A 22,500-nucleotide genomic window follows, 5' to 3' on the forward strand; every position below is an offset into this window, starting at 1 on the left:
TGAAGAACGCCTGCCCCTTAAGGATCTTCTCGCTGCTCACAGCATCATAATATGCATGGTGTTCTGAGGGCCCTGGGCTCTCTATCCTTGGGTATTAGTCTCGCAAGAGGACAGCAGCCCAACTATTTTCTTTCTTTATTTTACTGAGCATAGTTGTTGACACATAATGTTATGTTAGTTTCAGGTGTGCACCAACTATTTAATAACATGTTTTCTCCATGGTTATCTCCCCAGAGCCCTCTGAAGTAAATTTCACATATGCCACATACTCTGTATTTCAAGTCAGACTGTCCCAAGCATCAAACTAGGTAAAAAAACAAACAATAACAATAAAAAAACCAAAAACCTAGGATGATGCAATACAAATAGAACTTGATCTTACTTAGGTAGATTCACACACACATACACACCCTCTGTCCTCTAAAGCCCTAATTTGCAAAGTGCATCTTCCTGAATATTCCTGCAGTGGTAGTTCTGGAATGTAACCTCTGAACCTGGGAAGGGAAGTTTGCTTTCATCCCACTTGCCGGTGGCCCTGTAAAGCACATCCCTGGAACTCAGCAGGGATGTGACCAGGACAAGAGAGGACATGATGAGACTCCCAACAGTCTCATCACCGACTGGAAACAGAGCCACTTGGGTGGCCAGATCTCTAGTCCTCTGTAACTGCCTGAGCTCCTCCACCTCTGGGAATTTACTAGAAGCCATTCATCTATTGACTTCCCCATTGCTTGCTATTCCCGCGTGCATTCAGAGTGCGGTTCTCTTACAGGAGGATGGACGGTACGAAGGCCCAACTTTGGCTCACGCCGTGGAGCTGTTTGGTGGCCGGCGATGGAGTACACGCAACCCCAGCCCTGGGACATCCGCGAAGAGTACTGAGAAGCCCAGTGTGCAGAGAAACAACACCTTGGGCATAAGCACCACCAAGAAAAAGAAGAAAATCCTTATAAGGGTAGAGTGTGATTTATGACGCCTCAGACCCAATCATCCAGGATGGTTGTATGGTCTGCGTCACCAGAAACTACCTTAGAGCATTTGGGGCTGGGGACAAGATGAAACAAATGAAATGCAGGCACTTACCAGGCACCTTCTGGTGCCAAGACCAGTGTTAGGAATTGTGTCAACACCCAAAAAAGTCAGGGGCCACAAACAGTGAGGACTCAGTAGGAGTCACGGTGAAGCCACCTACAGAGTGCTGTGGGAGCAGACATAAGGAAGATCCAGAACTAGGACTCAGGCAGGAGAGGCTTCACAGAGAAGCTGACAGATGGGTCCTGAAGGCTGTATAGGATTTATCAGACAGACAACGCGGAGGGGGAGGGGGGAAGCATTTCTGGCAGCGGAGGCAGGAGGGAGGCACGAAAGACTTGGCTTGTTCAGGGAAGCACGTGCAGTTCTGGGTCCGTGCTTCACGCTGGAGCATAGGCCAGATCTGTGGTGGGCAAGCAAAGGCTAAAAACACCAGGGGCCTGGTTATGAAGGTCTTAGAGGGTAAAAATGCCCAATGTAGAACACAACTTAAAATATAGTATCAAGAGAAGCAACCTAAATGCCCATCCATGAATGAAAGATCAAGAAAAGGTGATGTATACGTATAAAGGAATAGCGTTCCGCCTTTAAAAAAGAAGGAAATCCTGGCATGCGACAATGTGGGTGAACCTTGAGGACATTACCCTAAGTGCGATGAGCCAGTCACAAAAGGACAGATGTGGCAATATTCCACTTACGTGAGGTACCTAGAGTGGTCAAGCTCTTGGAAACAGGATGGTGGATGCCAGGGGCTGCGGGAAGGGGCAAAGGGGAACCCGTTTTTCATTGCCTCTAGAGTTCCAGTTTTGTAAGAGGAAAGAGTTCTTGAGATCTAGTGCACAGCAAGGCACATAGAGTTAGCACTAGTCTACTGTACACTTAAAATGGCTAAAGTGGTAGACTTTATGGTCTTTCCCATGGCAGAAAATATTTGGTTAGTTACCACTATATATGCTATATTACATTATATAGAGATTATCATTGTAACACAATGGTGTATTTTCTCCATGGTTGTCTAGAAAAAGTCCCACGCTTTGCATATGGGAGGCTGTTGATGCCTAAGCCGAGCTTTGTCTGCTTCATAATTTGGTCTCTACACAGATGCCAGGGGTCATGTGTCTGCTCTTGTCAGCCCCCTTCCCCCTGGGGAGTGCCACTGTATCTGGAGAAACAAGTGGGATAGTGTAACGTGAGACTCCTGGGTCAGCCTTCACCGGGGTCTATACTTGGGGTGGGGGTGTGTGGAAGGTGGGGCAGTCAGAAAATAGGGGCGTGCCTCCCAGGAAGGAGAGAAATCCAGAACGAGGGATGTTGGCACGTGTGTGTTCCCAGGGTGAGAGTGGAGAGGCGGCTGACGACGAGATGGCCACGCGGAAGGCCAAAATGCACAGGGAGAGTCGCAGCCGGAGTGGTTCCGACCCTCAAGACATGAATGAGCAAGAAGAATCCGGTAAAGCCCCATACCGACTTATTTATTTTTTTTAGTAGAAGTAAATAGGCATTTGGTTTTCAATTGTGATTTAAATACTGTGGACATTCTTAAAACTCTTTGTCTTGTTAGATATACTTATCTTTGTATTTAACTAGATAGTGGAACCCAAGAGGTACTTCTGCAAGCTCAGTGTGCTTGGAAGAAGATTCTCATTAATTAACTTGGCCTCATGCATTGTATTTGTATACAAAATACAATGTGGTGGATTAGACCAGACCAGTGATTCTCAACCACGGCTGAGATTATTTTTAAAAAATACCTGGATGCCCTGGTGGCACCCCAGCCCCAGCTGAGTCCAGTACTCTCTGGCTGGGCCCTGAACATCTCTATATTTTTAAATTCCCCAAACGATTCTGATGTGCAGCCAAGGTTGAGAACCCACCACATGAATCCACTCATCAGAATATTTTGATGCTTCTTNACATTATATAGAGATTATCATTGTAACACAATGGTGTATTTTCTCCATGGTTGTCTAGAAAAAGTCCCACGCTTTGCATATGGGAGGCTGTTGATGCCTAAGCCGAGCTTTGTCTGCTTCATAATTTGGTCTCTACACAGATGCCAGGGGTCATGTGTCTGCTCTTGTCAGCCCCCTTCCCCCTGGGGAGTGCCACTGTATCTGGAGAAACAAGTGGGATAGTGTAACGTGAGACTCCTGGGTCAGCCTTCACCGGGGTCTATACTTGGGGTGGGGGTGTGTGGAAGGTGGGGCAGTCAGAAAATAGGGGCGTGCCTCCCAGGAAGGAGAGAAATCCAGAACGAGGGATGTTGGCACGTGTGTGTTCCCAGGGTGAGAGTGGAGAGGCGGCTGACGACGAGATGGCCACGCGGAAGGCCAAAATGCACAGGGAGAGTCGCAGCCGGAGTGGTTCCGACCCTCAAGACATGAATGAGCAAGAAGAATCCGGTAAAGCCCCATACCGACTTATTTATTTTTTTTAGTAGAAGTAAATAGGCATTTGGTTTTCAATTGTGATTTAAATACTGTGGACATTCTTAAAACTCTTTGTCTTGTTAGATATACTTATCTTTGTATTTAACTAGATAGTGGAACCCAAGAGGTACTTCTGCAAGCTCAGTGTGCTTGGAAGAAGATTCTCATTAATTAACTTGGCCTCATGCATTGTATTTGTATACAAAATACAATGTGGTGGATTAGACCAGACCAGTGATTCTCAACCACGGCTGAGATTATTTTTAAAAAATACCTGGATGCCCTGGTGGCACCCCAGCCCCAGCTGAGTCCAGTACTCTCTGGCTGGGCCCTGAACATCTCTATATTTTTAAATTCCCCAAACGATTCTGATGTGCAGCCAAGGTTGAGAACCCACCACATGAGTCCACTCATCAGAATATTTTGATGCTTCTTGGGGCGCCTGGGTGGCACAGCGGTTAAGCGTCTGCCTTCAGCTCAGGGCGTGATCCTGCCGTTATGGGATCGAGCCCCACATCAGGCTCTTCTGCTATGAGCCTGCTTCTTCCTCTCCCAATCCCCCTGCTTGTGTTCCCTCTCTCGCTGGCTGTCTCTATCTCTGTCGAATAAATAAAATAAAATCTTTAAAAAACAATATTTTGATGCTTCTTGTAAAGAAATTGTCTGCATAGATTTGCTCAGACCTTCAGAAGCAGCTTTGGTTTTTGTTTGATTTCGAGGGAAAGAATAACCTGGCCTCATTGTCTGGTGTCTGTGTTTTCTTTCACAGAGACGAATGCCATCATGAGCCTTCCTAACACTCTGCCTTCCAGAAGAGCCCACTCTTTGACCACGGCTGGGTCCCCTAACTTGTCTGCTGGGACATCATCTCCCATCAGGCCAGTGTCCTCCCCTGTGCTGTCTTCTTCAAACAAGAGCCCGTCCAGGTGGGGCCTTAACATGATAAAACAGAAGGACCCTTCACATCATTCAAGTTGTGTAGAAGGGCATCATCTTCCGGTGCTCTATGGAAAGACTGTCTCTAATTTTGACTTAACAATTACATTGAAAACTGAAAAAACCCAAATTTTTAAATACTTCTAATTTTCCTGATTTTACACTCCTATCTTCTCGCATTACTATAGTTGCTCCTAATTATTTGACAGACCAATCCTTCAAAGGTCAGTAGTGCTAACAAAACCCAAGCTATGATTTTCTGAAGCTGCCTTGTCTAATATAGTAGCTGCTGGCCACAGCGGGGGAAAAAAGATGGCTCTTTAAATTCGATTTTAAATCTATTAAAATTAAATGAAATTTAAAATTCAGTTCTTCAGTCACACTATGCACGTTAAAAGTGTTTTAAGCTACAAGTGGCTGGTGACTAGTATACTGCACAGTGCAGATAGAGAACGCTTCTATCTTTGCAAAAAATTCTGTTGGATAGCACTGCTTTAACTGAGGAATCAAGTAAGTTTTAATGTAAGCTGCTTTGCCCTTTGCTGTTAGGTAAAATATATTTAATACTCTTCTCATATATAAGACATGATAGACATGTCTAGAGAAATGAATGTATTAGAGAAAGTTGGGTATATTAAGGTATAATTCTAAGGCTGGTATTGTACTAAATTATATTTATAAGGTCCATGCAAAGTACAGATTTGAAACAACATCTACCCTCTCAGATGAAATAATATTAAGAAAGCATAACAAAGGAATTAGAATGCCATACCATCTCCCTCGACCCCCCAAAAAGTTTAAGAAATGGAGAGGTTCCAGACAGAACCAAGATAAAACAGGCACTCTTTATTGAACAGAGGAGTGATAGGAGGAAATGGGTCTGTGCAGACCCTGGCTTTGGAAACGTTAATTACACACTCACACGTGTGCACATACACACACACACACACACACACAATTTCTCTCTCTCTCTCTCAAGAAGTTTGCTACTGATAAGAATCCTATTGTAAATCATCTTTTTAAAGGAAGCATTCTTTTACAGTGTGAATAATGAACATATTTTATGCTCTATACATTCAGATTTCTGCACTTGGTGAAACTGGGTCAAAGGTCCATGGGAACTCTCTGTACCACTCTTACAACTTTTCTGCAAGTTTAGGTTTGTAACAAAATGAAAAGCTACAAAGAATCAGAACCCTTTATATTTCAGCCTCTACAGAGAGTATCCTGGGTAAATAAAATAGCCAGATAAATTGGATGAAGTGACTTTAGCTTTATTTCGATCACTCACAAACAAATGGGAAGGACCGAGTAAGGGAGGAAAATCTTTTCAAAGAGGTAGACCTAACGTGCCAGATGCAAGATCATCGGCTCCTCCCACAGGAGGACAGGGGTCAGTGCCCACCAAGGAAGCTAAATCCAAAAGATAAGACAAGGCAAGGGAAGAAAAATTAGCCCAAATGCTGTTCAAGGAGAAAGCAAGGCTGAGGCCTAGAAGGGGAGAAAGTGGACAGAGTTTCCTAAAGTGTAAGGGTGAAGGGTTCCTGCAGGCAGAGACTAACCCTGAACGAGAAGGGAGGAAGAAGGGAAAGTACTTGCTTAAAGGCAAAGATAAGCTACTTTATCGGACCTTTTTCCTCTTCCTGAACCTCCCTGCTCTATTTCCAACACCATTTCGGGGATCAACAGCCCATGCCTACAAACAGCTACAAATCCATCCTGTGTAATACTCTTCCATGTACAGAGGTGACTTTCAGATGTCAACACAAAATAATTTTCCATGAATAAACACTATTAGCAAGATTCAGGGTACACTAGCTATTCATTTCAATATTCTCTATACTTCCTTACATATTTGAAATATTTCAAAAGTAAAAATACATAAAGCACAAAAAAACAAATTAAATAAAAAGAAAGATCCTGTTTATTGATTTGACTAAAAACCAATCAAAACATTTTTTATACTATCCTGTCAGGGAACCAGTATAGAAAATAAAAGTGTTGTGAAACATCTAGACTGAGCTTTTGACCAAGTAGACTGATATTTTTATATTGAATATACAGCCTTGGCAGGTGCAGATATATTCTAGACAGAACTGGCTTCTTTCCATTCTTAATATTTTCGTGACTCACATTTTCCGTTAGTATTAAAAGTCCTTCCTTGTTTTCATCTAATAACTGGTTAAGAAAGGAAAAAGAGAAGACACTGATACATTCAGGACTTTCTTCTTAAACATGTTTCTGTCATTTAGAACATGGGAAAGAACGTGCAAATTTTTCCATAGGTTATGCTTTTGAAAAAGCATGGGCACTTTTGAAAAAAATGACTTTTCTTTAGAAACTTTGAATTCAAGTTGTTTCCTCCCATTGACCTATGATTTCAAAGAACTGTTTTGATTTGTAGAAGGATATTAACCTTAGCCTTGTGGCCTTATTACGGAGGCTGTAAACATGAAGTGGTTTCACTGTATCGTATGTCTTCTTTACTCTGACACAATGTAGATTAATTTTGAGAGAATGAAAGGAGAGTCCAGAAAAGAGCCTCAGTCTTAAATGACTCCGTCTTTTCTGCTCATGTTGCTCCTTAGAGGGCGTCTGTTGGGGCAGAAGGACACACTAGCCCAATGTGCCTGTTAACACCCTGTCTTTGTTGCAGTCCTTGGAGCAGCAGCAGCTGGCACGGGAGGATCAAAGGAGGAATGAAGGGTTTTCAGAGCTTCATGGTTTCAGACAGTAACATGAGTTTTGTTGAATTTGTTGAGCTGTTCAAATCATTCAGGTACGGCATGCTTTTCTTCTTACCCTTTCTCCGCCCCGAGTTTTTGTGACAATACTGAAGGTGAGTGTTTTCCATCCCCCACCCAGCGTGAGGAGCCGCAAGGACCTGAAGGATCTCTTCGACGTCTACGCCGTGCCCTGCAACCGAGCCGGCTCCGAGTCAGCCCCCCTCTACACCAACCTAACCATTGACGAAAACACCAGCGACCTTCAGCCTGACCTAGGTTTGTGCAACCGTGTAATATTTCCCGTGGAGACCTTTCTATCTAAAAACGAAGGTTAGAGATCCAATCACCCAGACCCTCAGCCTCGCATGTGGCGTGCTGGTACCTGCAGCATGGCGAAACACTTCGAGGATTCTTCAAGTTGTCTTAGGGATGGGTACTGTGGGCATCTTAGGCAGCGAATTCATTGTTGTGTGAGTCTGTTTAGGCATTCCAGAATATTTAATCAACAGAGACTTCCGAAGGTCCTTCTGACAATCAGACATCCTCCCCGACCCATGTCCATATATCCAGTAGTAAGTGGTGTACCACCAGTGTTCCCCGCCTGTAGGCCGACGGGTGCTCAGCCCCAGGGTGGGAGTTGCCTGCCCTTTGACAAGGAGATCTTGAGTGACCTGAGCAGAGCACTCCTGCTCAGCCTCCAGGATGCTTTTCTGAGTGTAAACTGGAACGTCTGCCTCCCATGCCCCACTCACCAGCACCACCATGATCACCACCTCTGACGCACTGTAAGCCTGTTAGTTTTCTCTTCTGCTGTCTCTGGAGACTAGAAACACAAAAAAGCAAGAACAAAGTGTCCTCTTTCACACAGTACCTTTTTTATTACTCAAAAACTTACATTGTCCTCAACTAAGACTATTAACCTTTTCACCTCTCGTCACAAAACGTGCATAACTATGGACTAGTCAAGTAGTTGCATTTGTTAAAAAATTAATAGACATTATTTTTTTAAGAGCAGTTTTAGGTTTACAGAAAAATTATTGGAAAGTACAGAGAGTTCCCATGCACAATTCACCCCTGACCAAGGCAAGGGTTAAGGGTGCCAGTCCCCCACACAGTCAGAAAGCCACATGTTAACTTTTGGCTCCCCCCGCCCCAGATTTAACTACTAATAGTCTGCTATTGTCCAGAAAAAGCCTTACTGATAACATAATGGTAACAGTCGATTAATACATATTTTATATGTATAGGTGTTATACATTGTGTTCTTATAATTAAGTAAGCTAGAGAAAAATTATTATGAATAAAATCATAAGATAAAATACATTTACAGTATTATACTGTCTTTGTTGAAAAGATCTGCATACAAGTGGACCCACACAGTTCAAACCCGTGTTGTTCAAGGGTCCACCATACCCTCCCCACACACATATACACGATTTTCCTATTATTATTATCTTGCACTATTAGCGTGGTATATTTGTAACAGTTGAGCAGATGTTGATATATTATTATTAACTGAAGTCCATAGTTTAGCATTCACTGTTTGTGTTGTACATGCTGTGGGTTTTAACAAAAGTATAATGACCTTTATCTACCATTACAGTATCATACAAAATAGTTGTGATGTCTTTAAAAAAATCCCGTCTCCCCCCTTTCCATTCTTCCCACCTTACTTCTGAACCCCTTTTTACTATCTCCATAGTTTTGCCTTTTCCAGAATGTCATATTGTTGGAATCATACGGTTTGTATGTAGTCTTTTCAGATTGGCTTCTTTCTCTTAGCAGTATGTATTTAAGTTTCCCCTATGTTTTTTCATGGCTCAAAAGCTCATTTCTTTTTATCACTGAATAATACTCCATCACATGGATGTATCACCATTTGTTTATTCATCCACCTTTTGAAGAACATCTCGGTTGTTTCCAAGTTTTAGCAGTTATGAATAAAGCTGCTATAAATATTTGTGTGTAAGTTTTGTGTAGACATAAGTTTTCAACTCCTTTGGGTAAACACCTGGGAAGGCAGTTGCTGGATCGTATGGGCAAGCCTATCTTTAGCCCTGTAAGAAACTGCCAGCTTCTCTTCCAAAGTGGCCAGAATTAAAATGGCCATACCAAAGTTGGTACCAATGTGGGACAACTGGAGGATGGCTGGTGGAAAGGTAAAATGGTAGAGCCACTTTGGAAGAGTTCAGCAGTTTCTTACAAAACTTAATATACTCTTACCATCCAATCTGGCAATTATACTCCTTGATATTTACCCAAGTAAGCTAAAACTTATTTTCACACTGAAACCTGCACACCAATGTTTATAATTACACTTATGAAGTACAAAACAACAGTAATTTTAAGGGGTCGTCTTCATTATCTGTAAAAAATAAAAATGTAGTTATTCTCAAAAACCAAAGTTCACAGTCAGCCTGAAGTCCCCAACTGAATGTACAGTTAGTTCTCCTTTAATACCCTGAGCTCCTGGGCTTTGAAGATCACTGACCTAGTTCTCTCTTAGTTTCTTTTATTTCTTCATCGATTCATTTTTTATTCCTTCAACTGTTTGAAGCCAGGAATAAGCACTGAGTTTGATGGCTTGTGTAGACAGATGAGTGAAGAGACGAATTCCACAACACCATTATCTCCAAAACGAACTTTGTGAAAAATTCCAACTAGCTCGTCCATGTTCTGTGGGTGATTGTGTTTCAGATTTATTGACCAGAAATGTCTCAGACTTGGGGTTGTTCATTAAGAGTAAACAGCAGCTGTCAGACAACCAGAGGCAGATATCTGATGCCATTGCTGCTGCAAGTATCGTGACAAATGGCACTGGGGTCGAGAGCACATCTCTGGGCATCTTTGGGGTTGGCATACTCCAGCTCAATGACTTCCTCGTCAACTGCCAGGGAGAGCACTGCACTTATGATGAAATCCTCAGCATCATCCAGGTTTGTACCCATTTTGCATGCACGTATGTGTAAAGTCTCTGACTGTTCTAATCATTTTCTGCTAAACATAATGTTTCTATACTTCTTTCCAGAGCTTTTAAGTCTGGGGCAGAAACAGAAGGGTTTCATTAAATGTCAAATATATGCATTCTTATTTAACATACAGTTAACATAGATCACAAGCCTTCTCTTGGTGACTATTATAAGGGATCAGTACATGATTCCTTCTTGTTGTTCTAGCACGCATAATAACAAATAGTTTAGGTTTTCAGCCTCCTTGGTCATTTAGCAAATATTTATTAGCTCCTCCTATGGGCCTGGCTCTGTTCCAGGACCTGGGATATAGTAAATAAGATCGCGTTCTCGTCTTCACCTAGTGGGTGAGGCAGATAATAAATAAAGAGAGAACGTAATTTCCGGTATTGATGGATTCCGAAAAACTCAAGCAGAGATTGGGAACGTAGTGATGTGAGAGGCTGAGAGGAGTAAGCACAGGCCACCCTAAGGAGGTGACAGTGGGGCTGAGCCCTGAATCAAGAAGCCGCGTGAAGGTGTGAGGAAAGAGCATTCCAGACAGGGAGTAGCAAGCTCAAAGACAGAGGCGAGAGCGAGACAACGAAAAGGCTGGTGGATAGGAGCCCCTTGAGCTAGACGGACAATGGTAGACCTGATTCCAGACAGGTGGGCAGGGGCCAAGTCATCTGGGCATTTTAGGCCATGGTAAGGAGTTTTGACTTCAGTCCATGTGACCTGGGAAACTATTGGAAATTTTTGAGCAGGGGAGTAACAGGATTTGATTTATGTATTCAAGAGGTCACTGCGGCCCCATTGGGAAGTGAGCTGTGCTGGGAATGAAGTGCAAGCAGAGAGACCGGGTAGGAAGCTGTCCCAGTAGCCAGGCAAGATATGATGATGGCTTCCTTCGGAGGGTGGCGGGACACTCATTTGGCCCACGCCACCCACAGCGGAATTGGTCTGGGTTTTCAACTTCATTTGTCAACCAATTGGGAATCAGTGGATTTGCTGCCCAGCTGTTGATCACTGGAGATGCTAATGATGTAAGATTATGATCCCATGGTCTGGTGCTCACTATACTACCACTGAGTGGGAGCCCTGTACCGAGTGCTCTCTGTGACTCATTTCATTTCACCTCTCCCCAGATCTCTAGTAGCTGCTTATCCCCATGTTCACCTGGAACACGCTGATAACCATTTGTTTTCATATGAATCAGTCTTATCCTTTTCCCTCGCTTTCCCTTTTTCTCTTAAATAAATACGCTTCGTATAATAAACGCACATATAATAAATGTTTTCTTTGGGACTAAAATACTGCCTCTCACCACTACATATCGAAATTAGTTCAAATATTTGGTTTAGATGTTTCCTGATGAAAACAGAACAGCTTTAAAAAATGATGTGGTGGTTTTTTCCCCTTTAGTTTCCTTTACCTAAATAACACTTTTTTGTGTGTGTCCCTTGCAGAAGTTCGAGCCTAGCGTTAGTATGTGTCATCAGGGCCTACTGTCATTTGAGGGATTTGCAAGGTAACTTTTAAAGTCTCTTTGCCCATCGTTTAAGAATACCTGTTTTCCCCATGCAGGCCTAAGAAAATGTGTTTCCTCTAGGTTTCTGATGGATAAAGATAATTTTGCCTCCAAAAATGACGAGTCGCAGGAAAACATTAAAGACTTGCAGCTGCCCCTCTCCTACTATTACATTGAATCTTCACACAATACCTACCTCACAGGGCACCAGCTCAAAGGAGAGTCCTCAGTGGAACTCTACAGCCAGGTACAGACTTCCACGTGGCATGTGATTTCCATTAAACCTTATTGATGTAACCCTGTCACAAAACCCTGACCCCCGACTCCTTTGAAGAACTTACAAACTATTACATGGGAAATGCGAGGGAACATGATGTGTGGGAAAACTGCCTATACATACAGTTGTTTTCTTTACTTCTTTTTGTTTTCTTTCTTCCTCCTATCTATACTTAACCCTTATTCTAGGCAAAAAAAAAAAAAAGTATTTGTTTGAGACTCATAGCTTTTAAATCCTACTTAGTCTGACCTACTCCTACTAAAATTAGATTTTCCCATGGGAAAATTAATCGTTTCACGAAATGCTAAATAAATCAATATATTATAGTGGGAAAGCATAATAGAAAATGCAACAAAATTTCTATGAAGTTAATCCCAAAGTGTTGTTTATTTTCATTTGGAATTTGTTAGACAATCAGTCCATCCCTATGGTAACCAACTTAAGGAACAAAAATCTTCAACTACTGTAGACACTGTCCCTACACACTTAAATTCATACAAATGTTCTTCTAAATTCCTAAGGGTCTCTGGGCTAGAAAAGGCACTTTTGACCTAAACACCAACTCTCAATGATCTGCGTGTCAGTCTCCTCTGTTATATCTTCTGCAACTTTCTCATCTATGCTGCCTGTTTTCTGACCTCCTACGAGAAGAGTTCATCAGGAAGCGAAGCAAGGCTAGGCCCAGGGAATATAAGCGTATGGTTGTGAGGGTGGGGCAGGGAGTGTGTTCACGTATGAGAATTATCATTGTTTACACAAACCCAACAGAGTTGAAGTTCCTTTGTTCTCCAGATCAGTCCAGATATTCCTTAAGCATGGGTCAAACTTCTGTCCCAAAGCTTATCTAGTAATGGAATTTGTATTTTAAACTCTAAATTCTAAAGGACTTTTATTATGAAATGAAGATGTATCCTTAGAGTAGTGATTTCAAAATAGACCTCAGCTGGGGACACTGAGAAGAGCAAGCAGCAGCGTGGGAGGGCCTCATCCCCTGCCCCCACTGTAGCTAAAGTCGTGTTCTTATGTGCTTTACATATGACCCTCCATTTGCACAGAGAATTCCAAGGTTAAAAAGGAGTTTGAAATCTATTGTTCTGGTTCTAGGAGAAAGAAATGAAGACTTTGTGTGTGTGTGTGTGTGCAGTTTGTGTGTTTCTCCCAGGAAAATGAGCAGGGGCCAATGTCCTAGCTTTAATTCCTATCTCGCTTCCCTATTTGACCTCCAAGAGGTTTTTTTAACTCCTTAGTATTACACCACAGGTAGAGATCATCACAGCCTTTGAATGAGGCACAAGAACCCCTCAAATAGACTCACAGACGTGGTTAAACCCAGTGTGACGATCCCTTGTAGTTTATTTCTTACCACCCTCTGCTCTCCCTCAGCCCTCCTAGTTACGTCCTCACCTTCATTCACGGGACAGACTGGGAGTGAGAAAAAGCCCTGTTCTCACCTGGAATTTCCAGCCCTGGATTTCTTCTAGCCCTATGTGGAGGTCTTAATGTCATGCAGACTTTGGAAAGACCTTTAGTCTTTTTGTGCTGAAAAAACCATCTCTCCTGCTGTCAGTCGACACAACAGTCCTCGGCCCGGAGCAACATACCTCTAGATACTGAAGCTGCTGGGAGAAGCTCTTAGCCTTGGGAGTTGAGGCCCCAGAATCAGTTCCACCTGGGCAATAGGTCACCTGGGAAGACTGGGTGCTGCATGCTGTGCAATGGGAAGAATCTAGCAAGGACCTCATTAAAAGTATTAAAATTAGAGGAATTCCACTGAGTTTTGTCGCAGCAACTCAAATAGCCGCTCGCCTGCAGTGTTGGATTGCTGTCACCTGGCAGTCGTTATGTGGAGTTTTAAATCAGTAAGTTGGCCCATTCACAGATACATCTGCCTTTTGGTTGGCTTTACCCTTCCAGTACATGGAAATCTTTTAAGATAGTTCGCTTAGAGAGTCTGTGGAGGAAGAGGTTGCTGCACGCAAATATTACAGAGCTGCCACCCAAGCACGTGTGTCAGGAGCTCTGCTTTTGGCTCCCCATCCAGGGGAGCAAATAGGTATCATCTCACCTAGTTCAGCCTTGGTGCTTCCTGGAGCACTTTCCTGAAGAGGCTGTGAGATAGGGGGCGTGTGTGTTGTGACTACTGTGGGTATGGGAGAGGGGAGTTTATGGATTACTTGCCTCTGTTCTAGGATTAGACAGCAGGGCAAATCCTGGATGACTGCTTGCTTCTACTCTACTGCCATGCTGTATGTTCACAGTAAAGGCATTAGCCGGCGGCAGAATTTGGGTCTAAATGGAGGAGATTTTATTCTGATTGGATTCATACAAATGTTTAGCCAGTTCATTAAGGAATCAGTGGCCTTGTTTGCTTTGGTCTGCAACCTCAGCCCCTTCACCTCCACTCACATTTGCCCAGGTAGAGCACTAGCCTTGCTCTCTCATTTCAGGACGTACCCTGTGTACATCCCTTGAGGGACCAAAGTTGCTGGGAAAATAATCATATGGTTTTGCTATCAAATTTTACCTTCCAGGGGTGCGTGGATGGCTCAGTCAGTTAAATGCCTGACTTTAGCTCAGGTCATGATCCCAGGGTCATGGGATCGAGTCCTGCATCTGGCTTCCTGCTCAGTGGGCAGCCTGCTTCTCCCTCTCCCTCTGCCACTCCCTCTGCTTGTGCTCTCTCTCTCTCACTCCCTCTCTCTTACAAGTAATATATTTTAAAGCAATTTTTTTTTTTTACCTTCCAATAGTACTTAGCTCCAGTAAACACTCTTTCCACCATAATCTGTTCTCTCCCCTAATTCACTGTGGCCTTTGGCCAAAATGCATGATTTATCTTAGATCTTACAGGCCCTTCTGCTTTAGCCCTGAATGTGAACACTGATATGTAGAAGCATGTGTTGGGTTTAATTTGACGCTCTGTGTCCACTTTGCTTATCTGGGATGAATCCATTCGTTGATCACACAGGTCCTCCTGCAAGGCTGCAGAAGCGTAGAGTTGGACTGCTGGGACGGAGATGATGGGATGCCCATTATCTACCACGGACACACACTGACAACCAAGATCCCCTTCAAGGTAATGCTTCAGACGTTCCTTAAATCAGATCACAGAGTCATTATCTTCATCAGTCCTTTATATGAGTGATTCTTCCAAATTATACCTTAGGTTGGTGGTTCTTATCCTGAGCCTATAGACTTCCCACAATTGTGTTGGATATGCACATGTTCATTTTTCTGGGAGTTGATATAGAACTTTCATTAGAGTCTCATTCACCAGAGTTTAATAACCATTACCTTAAATGAATTATCTTGTGATAATATTGTATAATTTTTGCATCATAAGATTATCATCTTATATATAAAAGGCAGGGGCTTTTTTCCTGCTACAGAAATTAAAAGTCATTTATCCTGGTGCCCCACTGACAAAGACCAACATCATATGTCAGGAAATGATTAAATAATTAATATTATAAAGTAATGATAATTGGTTCCACCGGGGGAGGTCGGTCACCCAGGAAGACTAGTCTCATTGGATTATTGTTTCAAGTTCTAAATAGTTTATTAGTTCATTGTGTAGTTACTATCCTCATTCAGGGTGGTTTTGGCTGTGTAAAATTATTTTTCTCTGAACTGTGGCTGGGCTGGGATGGAATACTATTATTTCTGTCTTATATGCAGAGAGGATAGCTCAAGTGCATTTTTCTCTTGAGCTCATTTTCCTATTCATCTCTCTTAAAACTTTTGTACTCTATATTGAGAAAAGGAGGATTTGAGAACTGTGTTTTTCATGCACACATAAATATATGTATATATGTCTTTGTGCCCCAAGTAGATTGATATGAACTCCTTGAAAGCAGGAAAATATCTTAAGCTTCATTATTTTTGATGCTGTAACAAACACAGTGTCTTTTACCTAAAGTGTAATCAGTATACATACTGATTCATTAAATTTGGCACACTAATAGCTGTTCCTTATAAAGTATGTGAATAAAATTCAATATGAGCAGTTTAATGTGTTTATAGAAAACAGCCTGTCAGCATGCTTAATTTGAAAATACATCTGAAAAAATGAAAACCATTTTAGCCAGAATCTTGTGCATACAATTAGGTGGTTTCTGTGGCTATAAATACTTCTTCTGACACCCTGAACAGATATCTGGACTCTAATTGAGCTGTTCTCACAGGAGGTGGTTGAAGCCATTGACCGCAGTGCCTTCATCAACTCTGACCTGCCCATCATCATATCAATTGAGAACCACTGCTCATTGCCTCAGCAACGAAAAATGGCAGAAATTTTCAAGGTAAGCTATTAGCTAAGAGTTAGGATGGTATCTTGGCCTTTGTCTTGTCACTGTTGCTTCTATATGGAGCCACCATGAACCACATCACAGCTGGACCTCAGCCATGAAGCACACACAACTAGGGTCCCTCAGACCTAAGAAATGAGGGTGCCCTGGGAGCTTGGGCTCCCTCTTGAATTGTCCACCTTTTCAGCTGAAGTGATGAAGCATTGTTCTGTGGTCTCCTGACTATTTCCAGAAAGCCTTAGGAGATAAGAAGAGACTGACTCTCCAATACTTCTGATACCACAAATCAGACATGCTAAGATGGCACCTGTCAGTTGTATGTAGAAAAGCTGAAAATACCTCAGGGCAAATAAATCAAATTATCTTGTGGCTAACACTACAGATATGGGGATCCACGCTGGCAAAGACAGACTAGCCAGAACAGTCGCTATGTTAACACTTGTCCCTTCCTTATACAGGTAAACTATAATGCAGACAGAGTGAGGTCAAATATTCCATTATGTTTCCCCCTTCCTCCACTGATTGAGGCATTTATGGAACTATGGCTCTCAGGCGGAGAGAGGGGCATAGCCAAAGGAAAATATTCCCAAATACTTATGCCAACAAAACTAATCAGCTTTTCATATTGCCTTTCTTTTGCCATTATTTAAAATAATGGTCTCAACTTTTTTGATTGTATACTCCATCAGTAAAATACTGTAGTATGTATTCCTATTGTATGTTTATAGTCTTATTGATACTTTATATACATATCCTACTTATTAACATATTTTATACATTAATTAAAACATGCAAAAATAGACTGTGAAAGAGAATAACATAGAAAGGGTGAAGAATAATTCTTATACTATTATTTATTAATGGTACAAAAACCCTTTGTTTTCTCTCATAAAAAATTTTAACAATAAATGTATTATTTATTTATTATCTAAGTTTTTAGTGGAAGTAATGTGATTGAATATGTTCATTATTTTTGAATTTTTTTCTTTTTTTTTATGTTCAGTTAGCCAACATATAGTACATCATTAGTTTTTGATGTAGTGTTCAACGATTCATTAGTTGCATATAACACCCAGTGCTGACGTTTTTATGATTAGTGACTTGTACATCTGGCTTTAGGTTTAGTTTATTATTTCAGTATTTGATTTGAACAGCTAGAGTCGTTGATAAAGACACCTTACAGAGAAATATGTATGCGGATGGAAAGGGGGTATCATTAGCTGCTCTTGCCAAATCATTGTACTCATTTCTCAATTCCATTAATGAGGCAAAGTCACATTAAACACTATTAAGCTTCCATTTTTTTAATTAAAAAATAACTAAAGATAGAAGTTGCCATATTTTCTGCCTTCACCCCAATGGATCGTCTTGACCTTATTCCTTGGCCACCCATCTCCTTGAGGGATACACATTCCCCTTTAGAGGCTAGTGCTTAGAAAATCTTTGTAAGAAGGGTGTGTGCAGTTCTTTATACTAAATGGTGGCAGATCTCCCCATTACCTTTCATCTTTGTTGCCACTCCCTAGCTACTTGAAAGTTTATGTCCTTTTGACTTCTTACCCACATCTGGAATGGATCATATTCTACAAATCACAGCCTCTAACTGAATCTCCTTTTCGTCTTTAGTCTATCAGACCCTAGAGCGTTTTCCTAAACAGAGCTGGCCCCACCTGGAGAATGATCTAGACTACTCCTCCTGACCTTCTAACCACCTCCCTTCCTTCCAATAAGAGAGTGTTGGCAGGGAGGAGGGACACCACTTCTTTCCTACTTTCTCTTCCTAGGATTTGTAGAACCATTCAACTGAGCTGAAATATCTAGTTGAATAATTCAAGCTTAGGTGAAAGGCACTGATTATGTGTTTTCCTTTATTCTTTGTAGACTGTGTTTGGAGAAAAACTGGTGGCTAAATTCCTGTTTGAGAGCGATTTCTCAGATGATCCAATGCTTCCCTCACCTGACCAACTTAGGAGGAAAGTGCTTCTTAAAAATAAGAAGCTCAAAGCCCACCAGACACCAGTGGATATCTTAAAGCAAAAGGTATTCTCCTCTCATTATAGAGGCTCTGGGTGTGCGGTGTGCCCAAAACTAAGAAATCAATGTTATTCCGACCTTTCAGATGACCTGCAGGGCAACCAGTTTTTGATGATTGAGTTTCCTGGGATGATAAGCTTGAGTTTTGGTTTTCCCTCTAATAGACTAATAAAGATTATCCTCCCACTCACCTAGACTGCTATTTTATGGGATTAATTTTCCATGTAGAATGTACCTTGATGTTTAATTTACTCTGAGAGAGATAATATGTGACTCTTGTCTCTGGATCTGGACTTCATAGCTGTCAATCCCACAGTGGTCCTCTTTAGGTAAAGCCCCCTATAGAGAAACCCCCACTACACACCATAAGGAGAGCACTTGGACAAGGGGCTGTAACTCCTGAAGTCAGGAGTGGAACCCCAATACCAGCAGCCCTGTGGTCCCAGCACGGAAGTTGATGTTTCACTGTGGCACGTGGGCTCCAAAGCACTCCCAAACCTGCCTCCCTGACAGAGATCGACCCTCAAGTATCCCAAACCTGCTCGTGTAGACAGCCTTCAGCCCAAAGATCCATGAAAAAGTTTAGGTCCAGGCCCACTGAGTTCATGTGCCAGGTTGCACTTATCCCAGGGAATGACAGCTGCCAAAATTCTTTGTCTTACTTAGGGCTTTGTCTTTATTATTGGGCCTAAAACACCACTTTTAAAACTTAACAACAGCCAGGAGTTGCCACATGAAGCTCAGTACACTGGTACCATTCCAGCAACAGGGACAGTCCAGAGCTCAACCTAGGTCATGGCTGATGGCTCTTAATTTCTGTCTGTGCCATCACCTCCAAGCCTCCAGGCCCTACTCTGCTCTTGCTTCAGTGGGCTCCAGAGAACAGAGAAGTCAGCAAAAGGATTCTATGAGTCCAGCAAATTTGGAACCTTTGTCCAAGGTCATCAATAAAAAATCTCAAGTCTAATTGAGTCAAGTGTCCAGCTTGACCTAGTTGAGTAGTCAGTTTGGAACAATCATCAAATCATCAAATCTAAAAGCCCTAATTTGTAGAACTTGCAGGTAAGGGCCTGAGTTTAAAGTCCAGTGATATATAACATGATACTGGAGAAAGAACATTAGGTGTGGAGCTAAAATACCAGTTTCTAGTGTCTGGCTCCGTCACAAACCAGCCATGTGACCATGGGCCAATCTCTCTAGGCTTTCATTTCTTCATCGGTAAAATGGGAATGTTAAGGTAACTAGCTTCACAGGACCCTTTGGACACTAAAAGCTCACAGAATCTTTCCCAAAGTGAATCATGGGACCCCTGTCAGAATTGCAGACCACTCTGTAAACATTTCATTATCCCAGTTCTCGGACTTTATTTCCAGTATTTCTTGCCATTCTAGAACATTACCGCTTCCCTGAGGGGTCCTTAAAGAATCTTCCCTCTACTAAGTACCAGGGAGTTCCCAGATTGTCCAGTTCACCTGCAGTAGGATTCCAGGCTGCCCAAAGTCCAGGCTGAGTTAGAGGTTTACATGATATCACCTAAAAATTCAGTGATTCACCAAATGCAAATGACTTCAGATGCCCTCAGGGTGGGAGAGGAAGGTGAGGTCAGAGGCACCATCATCTTTAGACTTACCTTCTGAGCAGAAAAACAGATATTTACAGAAAGGGCCCCAAACCAATCCAACCAAGAGATCCCTACTGATCAGATTTGCCCTAAATGGAGTGGTTCAGGATTACCACAGGTCCTGTAGAAGTGTGGTCATCAAACTTTTTATGCTTAAATATCTCAAAAAATTTCTGAAAAACTGTATTTCTCACACATTTTCCCCCTTTTATATATTTTCAGGTTGACATTAAAAATTTTATCACATGTTTAAGTAGTTACAAAGGATAGGGGCGCCTGGGTGGCACAGCGGTTAAGCGTCTGCCTTCGGCTCAGGGCGTGATCCCGGCGTTCTGGGATCGAGCCCCGCATCAGGCTCCTCTGCTGGGAGCCTGCTTCTTCCTCTCCCACTCCCCCTGCTTGTGTTCCCTCTCTCGCTGGCTGTCTCTNTCCCCTTTTATATATTTTCAGGTTGACATTAAAAATTTTATCACACGTTTAAGTAGTTACAAAGGATATATTTTCAAACACGATATTTATTATGTATAAATATAGATAACATAAATTGTATGCCAATATAATGTACAAAACAGTCCTCGTTGTCAAAGATATCAGCCCAGTCATCCAGATTATGTTTGGTCAGAAAAAGTCTGACTTAATTTTTTTTAATTCAAATAAATATTATAGTATCGTTCCTATGATAACCATCTCACTTTTAAATACTAAGTCTAAGATGGATGGATGAACAGACAAAAGGAAGGAAAGGGAGGGAAGATAGAGACAGGGATGGATGGATGGATAGATACATAAATACATAGACAGATAAAGTCATGAAGCCTTGAATGTACTTATTGCCTGGGTGAAATAAAATGCTCCCCTCCTTAGTTTTTCAGGACTCTAAGGAGCTTTGGATTCTCAAATGACCTTTGCTACCTTGGATGGTTTTCNTGCTCCCCTTCTTAGTTTTTCAGGACTCTAACGACCTTTGGATTCTCAAATGACCCTTTGCTACCTTGGATGGTTTTCACCTCATGTCATGTATCAGAGATTTTTTTTTTTTGTAAGCGAGAGTTACACTTTTCTCTTATTAAATGAGAGAAAAGCAATCATGACAAGAGCGTGGGGAAGAAAGAGCCAGGAGACCATACACTTGTTCTCAGGCGATCCTATTTTTTAGAGAGTACACATAAAGGTTAGAAACCTTGAATCTAGAAAATGATTCCTTTAAAAATATATGAAGCTGCACATCCCTAGAAGTCACGTGTACCCCGGGAGGTACACAGTTTGAAGATCGCACATAGCTCTTGGCCAAGAGTTGCAAAACCAGCCACCTTCAGGGGTCAAGCAGAAGCCGTAAATACGAGGGGCCAGCTGGCCGTAGGACAGTCAGAAGCAGTCAGGATGGGAGTGGAGCACGCATGCCCTTGTAAATGCACAGCTCTAGTTACGTTCCTTTTAAAACACTGCACCAGCCAAACCCAGTCTGGTCTGGAGGGGAAGTCAGCCCTGAGGGCCACCAGTTTGAGCCCTCAGCTAGGTTTACCTGTGTCCAGGTCTGGACTCTCAATGCTGCTCCAGAAAACCCAGCATTTGTTTGAGTTCCAGAGACCACAAAATCTATGCTGATGGGCTTTGTTAGGAAGTCTTGTAACTAAAATAGTAGCATGTGTTCCCTAATGCCTGGCCCTGCACAACAGCTGTGTCAGTAACTGACTGCCCAGCATGGGGTGCTCGTTCCTCCACAGCACTGTCCCTCCGTGCTGCTTTCTTTACTCAGCAACTACTGCCCACTCGTCACTGCCAGGCAGACCCTGCTGCCCTGAGCATACCTCTGTGGCCTTCTAGACGTGGTGGGATGTTGTAGCCGTTGCCTTTCTCATTCTTTGCAGACATTTGCAGTTACTTATGCAGCCTCCAATTCACAAACGAATGCATTGTGCTAATCAAGAGGTCTTCTTTACGTTGAGCCCAAATTTTCCTTCCTGTTCCTGCTACTCTTTGGCACTCCTCCTTCCCTCTGCAGCTGCACAGACCAGTTCCATATCTAGAGAGCTAGCCTGTTTCTCCCACCAGCTTTTCTCTTCTCCAAACTGAACACTCTTTTTGTGTCAACTGTTTCTCACAGGATATGGCTGCTCAGACTCTTTGCTTTCCATTAAGAATGTTTGGGATATTCTTAAATGTGTGGATATTCTTGATGCGATCTTAAGATGTGATTTCTGGGACAAGTCAATACTCCAGATAGGGGTCTGACAGCGCAAGGAAGACAGTGAAGCCATCGCCTCTCTTAACTTGGACTTTATACTTCAGTTAATGCAGCCTGGAACTGTTCTCACTTTTAAAATTCTTCAGTGCACACTGGGCTCCTGTTGAGTTTGTGCAAAATAAAAAGAGTTCAGTTATTTTCACGTGGACTGCTCTTTGGCTAGTCTCCCTATTTCTTCAGGTTTACAGTTAATTTTCATCTTTCCTGGGCAGGAGCCTCACATTTGTCTCTGTTACATTTGCTCTTCTTGGTTTTGGTATGTCATTGCAGCCTAAACAGTTCTTTGTGAATTTGGACTTCTGATAGCCAATGTATTTATGAGCAGTCTTTCAAATCGTGCCTTCATCCTTCATGTTGCCCTTGAGTCAGATGAGCAAGCAGAGAGCCCAGCCTGTGGTCCTTCTTACAGATCCT

The 22,500-nt window shown here is 42.3% G+C and overlaps 1 protein-coding gene across 1 annotated transcript in view; it reads left to right on the plus strand.

Moving 5' to 3' along the window:
- Nucleotides 1-22,500, plus strand: part of LOC100479318 (1-phosphatidylinositol 4,5-bisphosphate phosphodiesterase epsilon-1) — a 100,670-nt gene that overhangs the window by 36,565 nt on the left and 41,605 nt on the right. The window contains 11 exon segments of the mRNA XM_034663611.1: nucleotides 773-955; nucleotides 2,365-2,482; nucleotides 4,231-4,387; nucleotides 7,054-7,176; nucleotides 7,263-7,399; nucleotides 9,821-10,059; nucleotides 11,541-11,602; nucleotides 11,684-11,849; nucleotides 14,848-14,955; nucleotides 16,064-16,180; nucleotides 18,068-18,226. Coding sequence (XP_034519502.1) covers nucleotides 773-955; nucleotides 2,365-2,482; nucleotides 4,231-4,387; nucleotides 7,054-7,176; nucleotides 7,263-7,399; nucleotides 9,821-10,059; nucleotides 11,541-11,602; nucleotides 11,684-11,849; nucleotides 14,848-14,955; nucleotides 16,064-16,180; nucleotides 18,068-18,226 — 1,569 coding nt within the window.

This window comes from Ailuropoda melanoleuca, chromosome 6 (genome assembly GCF_002007445.2).
Source record: "Ailuropoda melanoleuca isolate Jingjing chromosome 6, ASM200744v2, whole genome shotgun sequence".
In the NCBI taxonomy this organism is placed as follows: Eukaryota; Metazoa; Chordata; class Mammalia; order Carnivora; family Ursidae; genus Ailuropoda; species Ailuropoda melanoleuca.